The following is a 12932-nucleotide window of genomic DNA, read 5'->3' as shown; positions in this document are numbered from 1 at the left end:
CTTGTAACTGTTATTTTCTCCAGTCAGTGAAATATATAGTGACACAGGGGGATCTGTATAACTTTCTTCTAGATTTTTTACCAAGTTGCATATTTTGGCTGATTTTGTATAGTCATGTGAAAATATTAAAAATAGAATTCATTAAAAATTCTATTGAAGGGGTTTCCCTGTGGTTCAGTGGTTAAAACTCTGCACTTTCAATGTAGGGGACTCAAGTTTGATCCCTGGTCAAGGAACTAGATCTGGCATGCCACAACTAAAGACCTAGTGCAGACAAATAAATAAATATTAACATTTTTTTCCAATAAAAATAATATTAAACCATAAATCAAAGTAGATGATTATCACATAATCCAACATGTTTTTAAAAGTTGGCTTATGAAAGCATCTTTATGTAAGAATCAACACACCAGCTAGTCTCTCAGAGATCTTGTCCAACAGTTTTTTCCTGACAGAAAACATTTGGAAGGTCATGCTAAAACCCAAGCCATCATGGGTAGGGCTATGATTTGCTTTGAGTTTTTTTCAGTTCCTGACTCATCCAGATTTAGGAGAGGTGACAGATAGGCATTCCTCTTACCAGTGAACTGTTCTGATGTCAGGAAGAAGGATAGGGGTGTGCTCACAGATAACACCTCTGTCCCAGGGTTAATAGGACTGATATGAAGCTGAGCAGAGGCAAAGATGTTTTTCAAAGAAGTGAGAATTGAACAGCCAGAAGACCACTACAGGTGTGGAGTGTCCGATCCCTCTCTGTTCTATTGGGTCTCTGGGAAAGAGGCCACAATAGATGGAGATGTCTCATGAGAATCACTGGACACCATAACAAATGGCATTTCACTGGCAGGCGGGCCAAAAGGTGCCAGGCCATGTTGGCTGTTCATTCTAAGATGTTTGTACAAAAGAGATGTGCTTATTTCCACCTGGCTTTTTGATCTGATACTCTCAAGAAGAGGAGAAAGAACTTAGGAAAAAAAACATTGATACAAAGGAGAGATACAGGGGCTGTGGTGACTGAAGAGTTAAATGTATTCTCTGAGAATATAGGTATATGATATATCATTAAAGCATTCTGATTCTCTGGAGAATTTCTACTCATCTGTTCTTAAAGATTACATTGAAATCCTTTTAAATATCCATACCCTCTTCCACATCCTAGGTTTGGATTGTGGTAAGGAAATATACGTTTTTATAAAGGTCTTTGATGCTGATGAACATGTAACTTAAGGAGATATTGAGTAAGTTGAGTTCAGGCTCTAGAATCAGGTTGCCAGGGTTAGTTTATGGCTCCTCACCTTTGGAAAATTAATCCCTCTAAGTTCCAGTGCTTTTATCAGTAAAATGAGAATACAGTTAATAATTTATATAAATTAATCCTTATGTATTGTTGAGAGAATTCAATTATAACAAATGCTTATATAATGCTAGCATTTGATGAACGATCAATAACTATTATGTTATTATCACTGCTGTTATGGTGATGAATTGTACCAAATGCTTTAGAATGATGTCAATGTGCATTCAAAGTAGTATATCCAATTGCTATAAAAAAGATGTTTTAAGTGCCATGCAAATAGATCTTAACTCTCTACTAATTCTGTAAATACTCCTAAAATGTGAGAAACAGAATCTATTTGTATGGCACCTAAAGCATTTTAGTTACAAAGGTCTCACTATAAATTGCTTATCTAAATATTTACATTGACCTAAGGCAAGAGGCAATGGAGAAGACAATGGCACCCCACTCCACTACTTTTGCCTAGAAAATCCCATGGACGGAGAAGCCTGGTAGGCTGCAGTCTATGGGGTCGCTAGAGTCCGACACGACTGAATGACTTCACTTTCACTTTTCACTTTCATGCATTGGAGAAGGAAATGGCAACCCACTCCAGTGTTCTTGCCTGGAGAATCCCAGGGACAGGGGAGCCTGGTGGCCTGCCGTCTATGGGGTTGCAGAGTTGGACACGACTGAAGTGACTTAGCAGCAGCAGCAGCAAGGCAAGAGGCAAACCCAAATCTCAGGTCTTCCTTGAACTGAACTGCATAAAAATAGACCCATCAGCAGAAACACTGTCTTCTATATTCATATACCTTATTATGCATTTCTGAGGGGCAGAATATATTTCTAAGTGTACAGTGATTGTTAATTAAAAGCCATCTTGGGAAAAAACAAAAACAAAAACAAAAACATAGGCTCCTTGTTTGGCTTTTAGCGTACACCAGGCATATTGGTAAGAAAAGAGAATAACCTCACCCTGGGCAGAAGTGAAGCTTTGCCAAGGGTTAATTTTTAGATAAGAAGTAAATATGACACAGTGTGGATGACAGTGATGAAAAAAGGCAGAAAATTAAGTGGATAAAAGATAATTTGTAGAAAATATGAAGGCAACATGGGGAAAGTGCAAAGCAAATGGTGCCATGTTGTATCACACTATTGGCAGGAGGAATGTGTGGCTACTTACTTATATCTTAACTTAGTAGAGCAAGAAGACCCCGAATTTCTGCATTGCTCTGACTCTGATGATTGGCATTCCAGCATTAGAGATTCTTCATCTTTCTTAAGGATTTCTTAATGCTAAAAGTTTAACCTCCTCATCACCCAAACATCAGGTTAAATATTAGAGCACTGTTTACAGTCACTCAATTACTGGGACTACACTTGAGAATGACAGAAAGCTTGAGAATGTTGGGCACCGACACGGTCAAGGGAAGCCATCTGAAGAAGAATAATTAAATAGAGCAGTTGGTAGCTCTCTTCATAATTTGGCTTGTCAGGAAAATGACCGTGCATTGTTTTCAAGGTTCATATGTATGTGCACAATCATCACTGAGAATGATTTTATCTTCCTCTGCCCTCTGTGATCCCTACAGATGAATATGGAGAGTGAAAATGTTAAAGGTGTCACAGCTTTCCCAGATGCATAGAATGCAATGTTTCTAATACTAGGGCACCAACCATTTCTGTTAAAAAAAAAAAAAGTTCTCATCCAAAAAAAAAAAAAAAGACTGTATGAACCATTCATAATATGGCTCAGTGACAATCTAAGTAGGCTGCCTGCCTATGTAACATGTTCACAGAAGGCACTGGAATCCTCAGTAGGAGCACAGTGCATGATCAGGGTACCTGACACTTATTGTCAAAAACTACCAACATTCAGGAAACATTCACGAACATATGCAATATTCCAGAAGCTGGTGAAAGACTGACCTCATAAAAGCTTTATTAAAGCCATTAGCCTTCTTCTCTCACCACTGTACCCCTTCTAGAGCAAGATCATATCAATGCGCATTGCTTCCTTTGTTTATCAGTCTCTCAGTCATGTCTGTGGAGAAGGAGATGGCACCCCACTCCAGTACTCTTGCCTGGAAAATCCCATGGATGGAGGAGCCTGGTGGGCTGCAGTCCAAGGGGTCGCTAAGAGTTGGACACGACTGAGTGACTTTCACTTTTCACTTTCATGCACTGGAGAAGGAAATGGCAACCCACTCCAGTGCTCTTGCCTGGAGAATCCCAGGGACGGAGAAGCCTGCTGGGCTGCCGTCTATGGGGTCGCACAGAGTGGGACACGACTGAAGTGACTTAGCAGCAGCAGTCATGTCTGACTCTTTGCGACTCCATGGACTGCAGAATGCCAGGCTTCCCAGTCCATCACCAACTCCTGGAGCTTGGTCAAACTCATATCCATCAAGTCGGTGATGCCATCCAATCATCTCATCTTCTGTTGTCCCCTTCTCCTCCTGCCTTCAATCTTTCCTAGAATCAGGGTCTTTCCCAATGTGTCAGTTCTTTGCATCAGGAGGCCTAAGTATCGGAGCTTCAGCTTCAGTGTCAGTCCTTCCAATGAATATTCAGGACTGATTTCCTTTAGGATGAACTTGTTTGATCTCCTTGTAGTCTAAGGGACTCTCAAGAGTCTTCTCCAACAACACAGTTCAAAAGCATAAATTATTCAGTGCTCAGTTTTCTTTATAGTCCAACTCTCATATCCATATATGACTACTGGAAAAACCATAGCTTTGACTACATGGACATTATTGGCAAAGTAATGTCTCTGCTTTTTAATATGCTTTCTAGGGTTGGTCATAGCTTTTCTTCCAAGGAGCAAGCCTCTTTTAATTTCATGACTGCAGACACTATCTGCAGTGATTTTGAAGCCCCCCAAAATAAAGTGCCTCACTGTTTCCATTGTTTCCCCATCTATTTGCCATGAAGTGATGAGACTGTATGCCATGATCTTAGTTTTTTGAATGTTGAGTTTTAAGACAAATTTTTCACTCTCCTCCTTCACTTTCATCAAGAGGCTCTTTACTTCTTCATTTTCTGCCATAAGGGTGATGTCATCTGCATATGTGAGGTTATTGATATTTCTCCAGGAAACCTTGATTCCAGATTGTGCTTCCTCCAACCTGACATACCACATGATGTACTCTGCATATAACTTAAGTAAGCAGGGTAACAATATATGGCCTTTTCCAGATATACTCCTTTTCCAGTTGGAACCAATCTGTTGTTCCATGTCTGGCTCTAATTGTTGCTTCTTGACCTGCATACAGATTTTTCAGGAGGCAGGTAAGGTGGTCTGGTATTCCCATCTCTTGAAGAATTTTTCAGTTTGTTGTGATCCACACAGTCAAAGGCTTTAGCAGAGTCAATGAAGCAGAAATAGATTTTTTTTTTTTTTTGTAATTCTTTTCCTTTTTCTATGATCTAACAGATGTTGACAATTTGATCTCTGGTTCCTCTGCCTTTTCTAAATCCAGCTTGAACATCTGGAAGTTCATGGTTGATATACTGTTGAAACCTAGCTTGGAGAATTTTGAGCATTACTTTTCTAGCTTGTGAAATGAGTGCAATTGTGTGATAGTTCGCATTGCCTTTCTTTGGGATTGGAATGAAAACTGACCTTTTCCAGTCCTGTGGCCACTGCTGAGATTTCCAAATTTGCTGACATATTGAGTCCAGCACTTTCACAGCATCATCTTTTAGAATTTGAAAGAGCTCAAGTGGAATTCCATCACCTCCACTAGCTTTGTTCATACTGATGCTTCCTAAGGCCCACTTGACTTCACATCCCAAGATGTCTGGCTTTAGGTGAGTGATCACACCATTGTGGTTATCTAGGTCATTAGGATATTTTTTGTATAGTTCTTCCATGTAATTTCCACTCTTCTTAATATCTTCTGCTTCTGTTAGATCTATACCATTACTGTGTGTATTATGCCCATCTTTTCATGAAATGTTCCCTTGGTATCTCTAATTTTCTTGAAGAGATCTCTAGTCTTTAGCATTCTATGGTTTTCTTCTATTTCTTTGCATTGTTCACTTAGGACGGCTTTCTTATCTCTCCTTGCTATTCTTTGGAACTCTGCATTCAGATGGATATATCTTTTCTTCTCACCTTTGCCTTTCACTTCTCTTCTTTTCTCAGCTATTTGTAAGCCCTCTTCAGACAGCCATTTTACCTTTTTGCATTTCTTTTTCTTGGGGATAGTTTTGATCACTGCCTCCTGTACAATGTCATGAACCTCTGTTCATAGTTCTTCAGACACTCTCTCAGATCTAATCTCTTGAATCCATCTGTCACTTCTACTGTATAATCATAAGGGTTTTGATTTGATTGTGCCTGAATGGCACAGTGGTTTTCCCTACTTTCTTCAATTGAAGTCTGAATTTGTCAATAAGGAGTTCATTATCTGAGCCACAGTCAGCTTCCAGTCTTGTTGCTGACTGTATAGAGCTTTTCCATATTTGACTGCAAAGAACGTAATCAATTCAATTTTGGTATTGATCATTTGGTGATATCCATGTGTAGTGTTGTCTCTTGTGTTGTTGGAAGAGGATGTTTGCTATGACCAGTGTGTTCTCTTGGCAAAACTCTGTTAGCTTTTGCCCTGCTTCATTTTGTACTCCAAGGACAAACTTGCCTGTTACTCCAGGTATCTCTTGACTTCTCACTTTTGCATTCCAGTCCTCTATGATGAAAGGACATCTTTTTTTTGGTCTTACTTCTAGGTCTTGTAAGTCTTTATAGAACTATTCAACTTCAGCTTCTTTGGCATTAGTGGTTGGGGCATAGACTTGGATTACTGTGCTATTGAATGGTTTGTTTTGGAAATGAACTGAGATCATTCTGCTGTTTTTGACGTTGCACTCAAATACTGCATTTCAGACTCTTATGTTAACTAAGATGACTACTCCTTTTCTTTTAAGAGATTCTTGCCCACAGTATAATCCACTCATTCCAGTCCATTTTAGTATACTGATTCCTAAAATGTTGATGTTCACTCTTGCCATCTCCTGTTTGACCACTTCCAGTTTGCCTTGATTCATGGACCTAACATTCCAGGTTCCTATGCAATATTGTTCTTTACAGCATCGGACTTGACTTTCACCACCAGACACTTCCACAACTGGGCATTGTTTCTGCCCAGAAAGGCTCGGCCTCTTCTTTCTTTCTGGAGCTATTTCTCTGCTCTTCTCCAGTAGCCTATTAAGCACCCACAAACCTGAAGAGTTCATCTTTCCATGTCATATCTTTTTGCCTTTTCATACTGTTCATGGGGTTCTCAAGGCAAGAATACTGAAGTGGTTTGTGTTCCCTTCTCCAATGGACTACATTTTGTCAGAACTCTCCACTGTGACTCTTAGATGCCATAAATAGACACGATACTTTCAATATTACATCTCACTTTCTCTCTCTTTTCCTCAGAAAGTTGGAGCCCTGAAATAAAAAAAATTGTCTATAATCCTATTTCTTGTTCCTCTGCTTCATTATGTATAGTGCTCCTGACACTTGAAATGCCCTTTCTGAAATGGAAAACTTATTTGTCCATTTAATGCAATCTCATATTTTATTATATTAATGGTCTTTCTGTTTCCTCAAGCTTACTAAGCCAGAGGGGAGGATTTACTAGAGTTTGTCTAGAACAGACACTGGACTCAATAGATACGTATAGAGTGAAAGAATGACAAATGAGTCAGTGAAATGAGTCATGAAACATGTAAAATATCATGTAAGAAACGAGTTGCCAGTCCAGGTTCGATACACGATACTGGATGCTTGGGGCTAGTGCACTGGGACGACCCAGAGGGATGGTATGGGGAGGGAGGAGGGAGGAGGGTTCAGGATGGGGAACACATGTATACCTGTGGCAGATTCATTTTGATATTTGGCAAAACTAATACAATTATGTAAAGTTTAAAAATAAAATAAAATTAAAAAAAATAAGGGATTAATTTCTAAATCTATAAATACATAAATCTTGAATTCATCTTCTTTACCATGATTATTAGTAGATGACTACATGTCTTGATGAAAATGTATAGTCTTAGATATACCCTGTAATAAATGGGAAAAATGATTAAGAAGTGAGACATTTTTGTTGTTCTGGAAACAACTTACAATAAAATACTGGATGCAGTTGAAAGATATGTCTAGTTTTCAAGTTTTACTTGACTGACTTACCACGTGAACTAGCAAATATTGTACAGCTTTGAGTCAATTTAATCAAGTCAATTAAAATCAATGAGTTTCATTTCCTTGTTTATATAATGCAATTACTGTATTACATCTCTGTTTCTTAATCTTATCTTATTGTAAGCACTTGGAGAATATGATTTAATAAGTCTGAAGGAGGGGACAGGTGATTTTTCAATAGGCAGCTGTATGTAACTTTGGAACACTTGATTTCATGGAACTGTAAGAATCAAATATTGTATTATTAACTTCTCAGAAGCTATAAGCAGAAAATATGGGAACAAAATTCATCTTGTCATGGTTATTGATAACCTGCTTCTTCAATTTACAAGCCTAGGCAATCTTGGGAGTTCAAAGTATTTTATTTAAGGGAAAAAAGCAGAACCTCTCCTCTGAAAAGGCTAACAATCTACAGGGTTAAAGATTTATCCACAAATAACTGTGCCTTAAGGCAAACTGCAACATACACTGTGATAAACTGATGAACATAAAAGAGGACAGAGAAGCAGTGGATGCTAACTGGGAGGACCACAGAGGAGGGGACATTTAAGCTGGGACTTTGAAAGTGGATAATATGATTTATTAGTTCAAGTAAAACTGAATTGCTGTCCCTCTATCCACTGGGTTTTTAAAAACATGCCTCAAATCTGTGGCTTAGTCACAACACTTCCTCCCATACAGCACTCAGAAACCTGTTATAAGTTCCTGTCCTTTACATTATTTTTTCTTCTAGTTTTATTGAGATATTGACATACAGCACTGTATAAGTTTAAGGTGTACAGCATAAAGATTTGACTTACACACATCATGAAATAATTAACAGTGAGTTTAGTGAACATCATCTCATATAGATACAAAATTAAAGAAATGCAAAAAAATTTTCTTTTGATGAGAACTCAGGATTTATTCTAGTTACAGCTTTCATATTTAACATACAGCAGTTTAATTATATTTATCATGTTGTACATTATATCTCTAATGTTTATTTACCTTATTACTAGAAGCTTGTACTTTTTAGTCAAAAGGACCATCTTCAGCCAATTTCCTCTGCTCCTATCCCACCACCCCTAGTAACCACAAATATGATCTTTTTCTGTGATTTTGTTCATTTGATTGTTATTGAAGTATAACTGACCTACAATACAATGTTTTCCTGGTACACAACATAGTGATTCAGTCTTTCTATATACATTTTTATTGGCCATGCTGTTGGCATGTGCGATCTAAGTTCCCTGACCAGGGCTCAAACTCATGCCACCTGCAGTGAAAGCATGTATTCTTAACCACTGGACCACCAAGGAAGTCCTTATTTCTATACTTTTTAAAATGATCACTATGATAAGTCTAGTTGCAATATTACCACACAAAGATATTATTTAGATGTTGGCTATACTCCCCTCTCTGTATATTTCATGTTTGTGACTCATATTTCTCTCTGCCCCTCAACCCTCTATACTCTGGCAACCACCTGTTTGTTCTCAGTATCTATTACTCTCTGTTCATTGGTTTTTAGATCCCACATATAAGTGATATAGCACAGTATTTGTGGAGAAGGCAATGGCACCCCATTCCAGTACTCTTGCCTGGAAAATCCCGTGGACGGAGGAGCCTGGTAGCCTGTAGTCCATGGGGTCGCTGAGGGTCGGACACGACTGAGTGACTTTACTTTCACTTCTCACTTTCATGCATTGGAGAAGGAAATAGCAACCCACTCCAGTGTTCTTGCCTGGAGAATCCCAGGGACGGGGAGCCTGGTGGGCTGCCATCTATGGGGTCGCACAGAGTCGGACACGACTGAAGTGACTCAGCAGCAGCAGCAGCACAGTATTTGACTTTTTCTGACTTATTTCACTTTGCAAAATATCCTCTCAGTCCAATGCACCTTACCAGTCAACCTACAAGAAACACAGCAGAATCACTCTGATTAACTGTATTACTCAGTGTACACAGCTCTGTGTGTAATAAGGGACCAGAAGGCCTGATTCTGCCTCTTGTGCAAAGTAAACTTCAATTATGCCTACTATATGCATTTAACACTGCTGCCCAGGCAATGTCCTCAAATCTATACTCATTGATACTTTTAATCTGCATATCCCCCCTATGTTGTGGGTTTGCTTTAGTCCAGTTTTACAAAGGAGAGAAGAGAGGCACAGAAGGACGATTCTCCTAGACCAAGGATATCAGGTAGGTAAATGTGGTCTTTTAGCAGGAGCTCTAAACCATGGTACTGATCTTCTAGAAGTTATACTTTTAACTGGTCCACAATAATCTTTCTGCTTATAGAGTTAATAAACCCAACCAAAACTTTGCTAAACAGAAGATATCCTGCCTTTTAAAATAAATAATTTCTTACAAGCGGTATCCTAGCAATCTCTTTCATCTTGACCTTGTGTTTCTCCTTGTGCAACATCAGCTAGTACCAGGAATTACATTGATGATAGCTTCAAAGTTTACAAGGAGGAGGGTGACTTAGTGAAACTGGCAAAAATCATATTTTTAAGGTTCTTCCCTAAATACTGGTGCTATATATAGTTGGTCATTCTGTTCCAGTTCAGTTGACTTAAGAGATACTTGTTGCTATTGTTCAGTCGCTCAGTTGTATCTGACTCTTTGTGAACCCATGGACAGCAGCATACCAGACTTCCCTTTCCTTCACTAAATCCCAGAGTTTTCTCAATCTCATGTCCATTGAGACGATGATGCCATTCAAACATCTCATCTTCTGTAACCCACTTCTCCTCCTGCCCTCAATCTTTCCCAGCATTGGAGTCTTTTCCAATGAGTCAGCTCTTCACATCAGGTGGCCTAAGTATTGGAGCTTTATCAAAGGGGCAGCATCAATCCTTTAAATGAATATTCAGGGTTGATTTCCTTTAGGATTGACTGGTTTGATCTCTTTGCTGTCCAAGGTACTCTCAAGAGTCTTCTCCAACACCACAGTTCAAAAGCATCAGTTTTGGTGCTCAGCCTTCTTTATGATCCAGTCCTCACATCCATACATGACTACTGGAAAAATTATAGCTTTAACTATATGGACCTTTGTCAGCAAAGTGATGTCTTGGCTCTTTAATATGCTGTCTAGGTTTGCCATAGCTTGAATCAGGATCAAAGTAAGGAGGACTCATGGGAAGTGGGAAAGTTCCCCAAATGAGAGGAAAAGGTGAACATAGACCACATTCAATTCTGAAAATGTTTTTCTTTACTCAGGTTATCAAGGCTCTACTTCCCATCTTCAAAAGAATTTTTTTTTTCATGAAACCTCATAAGATTGAGTGAAAATGTTGACTTTTCAAAATGTAAAATCATCATAACTGTTGTGTTGAAGCTGTGTGGGCCTCAAGGTGATGACTAAATTAGCTCTTTAAGAATTGTCATCAAATTGACTGACTTGTTATTGATAGCACATTCAATGCATCTATGTTCTTATTTGGTTAGTGTTAGTGGTTATAGTTTGTAACAGTAGGTACAGTGTGTAAACATTAGGTTATTAAATAATCCATGAGATAATTAATGAAAATTATATATTTTGAGAAGTTATGCATAATACTGAAGAGAGCTCAACAGGAAAAAAGTTACAAAAAATATTCAAAGGAGTCCTAGGAGTAAGGAAAATAGACGAGCTGTGCAGTAACACATCATCAGATGGAACAGTGTTCTTAAAGTTGTTTCCTGGGCAATAATGTTCATCCATGGAGAGAAACAATAAGACTATATCCACAGATTTTATTCTCCTGGGGCTCTGGCCTGAGTTCAGCCACCTTGTGATCCTTATCTACCTTATCCTTTTGGTCTACTGTATGGCTGTTATGAGCAATGTTGTTCTCATTCTCCTCATCTGGCTAGATTTGCAACTCCACTCCCCCATGTACTTTCTGCTCAGCCACCTCTCCCTCATTGACTTGGCCTTGATCTCAACTTCTGTCCCCAAAATGGTCACAAACTTCTTCTCAGGAGAAAGAATCATATCACAGGTAGGTTGTGGAACCCAGATCTTCTTCAGCTTAACCCTGGGAATTGCTGAGTGCCTCCTGCTAACTCTCATGTCCTATGACCGCTACATTGCCATCTGTAACCCACTTCGTTACTCAATCATTATCAGCGATGTCACCTGCAAAAAGATGGTCATTGTGTCCTGGACAGGGGGAGCAATAACTTCCCTGGTTCATACAGCCTATGCCATGCATTTTCCCATTTGTCACCCCCGAGAGATCCTGCATTTTTTGTGTGAGGTCATGGCCCTCTTGAAGCTCACTTGTGAGGACATTTCAGCCTATGTGAAGTCAGTGGTGGTCTCAAGCTTTCTGGTGGTCCTCATCCCTCTAAGTCTCATCCTGGCCTCCTACACCCTCATCTTTCTTGCTGTCCTCCGCATGAACTCCTCTGAGGGCAGGAACAAAGCTCTGGCCACCTGCTCCTCCCACCTTTGTGTGGTCAGCCTCTACTTTGGCCCTGCCATATTGGTCTACATGAGACCAGGGTCTTCTAAGACTCCCAAATTAAATCAATGTCTTTTTATGTTTAACGCCATCCTTACCCCTATGCTTAACCCACTCATCTATAGTCTGAGAAACAAGGATGTTATAGAAGCTTTGAAGAGTAGAGTCATCAATAGATTCCCCCTGAGAAAGACGAAAAGACATCTACATTGTTATACATGATTATAATCTTATGTTAGCATATTTATTTAAATTGCTTTCAGGAGCCTTTAAGACTTGAAAAATTCTGTTATAAATTATAGAAATGTTAAAAGTATTTATTTCAATCCTTTTGTTGTGTGCAAATAAAACATAAAAGAATCTGTCCATGGTCTCAGAGCACCATCAAAGAGCCAGTTCTTCTGACACAAAATTCTGAAAACACACTTATTTTCTAAATAACACAGGGCATCATTTTTGCTCATGTATGCCCAAATTATGAATGCACTCATCCACTCAAATATACCTGTGAAGAAGGGATGAGCTGCTCCTCAGAACAGCGAGAAATCTCACAATTCCAGGATTGGCTCAGGAAGCAGAACTTCTGATATATACTTTCAACAACTGTGATATTAAAATAGTCTGATCTTTCTTGAATGAAGAAAAGCAGCTTTTAGATTGCCAAAATATCATACACATTCAACCTAATGTCAGCATTTTGTTTCATGAGAAACAAAGGGTAAATCTGTCTTTTCTTTCTCTTGGCTCCAACAAATGTTTCTGATTCTTTGTGCTCCTCCTTCTGAGTTCAAATCCATTGTCTAAAGCAAACATAGCACTAAATAAGACACAAAATTCTGACAATCTGAGAAACTGGGATAAAATGATGGTACCTTCTATCTAGCACTGCTAACAAGTTACAACAAGTTACAGTGTGTTAATCAGAAAAGAAAGCAGGAAATGAGTGCTACATTACAAATGTCTGTGCAACTGAAGGCCAGGCACTGAACTTAGCATTCAGTAGGGAAGTAAGAGAACT

General features: G+C 38.9%; 1 protein-coding gene across 1 annotated transcript; it reads left to right on the top strand.

The window, feature by feature from the left end:
- The first annotated feature begins 10598 nt into the window (after nt 1–10598).
- Nucleotides 10599–12792, top strand: LOC133251152 (olfactory receptor 2AJ1-like). The gene has a single exon (XM_061423231.1). It carries the CDS (start codon nt 11168–11170, stop codon nt 12134–12136), a length of 969 nt encoding a protein of 322 aa, XP_061279215.1. The 5' UTR covers nt 10599–11167; the 3' UTR covers nt 12137–12792.
- The last annotated feature ends 140 nt before the right edge of the window (nt 12793–12932 follow it).

The sequence above is a fragment of the Bos javanicus genome, chromosome 7 (genome assembly GCF_032452875.1).
Source record: "Bos javanicus breed banteng chromosome 7, ARS-OSU_banteng_1.0, whole genome shotgun sequence".
Taxonomy (NCBI): domain Eukaryota; kingdom Metazoa; phylum Chordata; class Mammalia; order Artiodactyla; family Bovidae; genus Bos; species Bos javanicus.
Note: the sequence above shows the minus strand (reverse complement) of the source record. Positions and strands in the feature narration are given on the sequence as shown.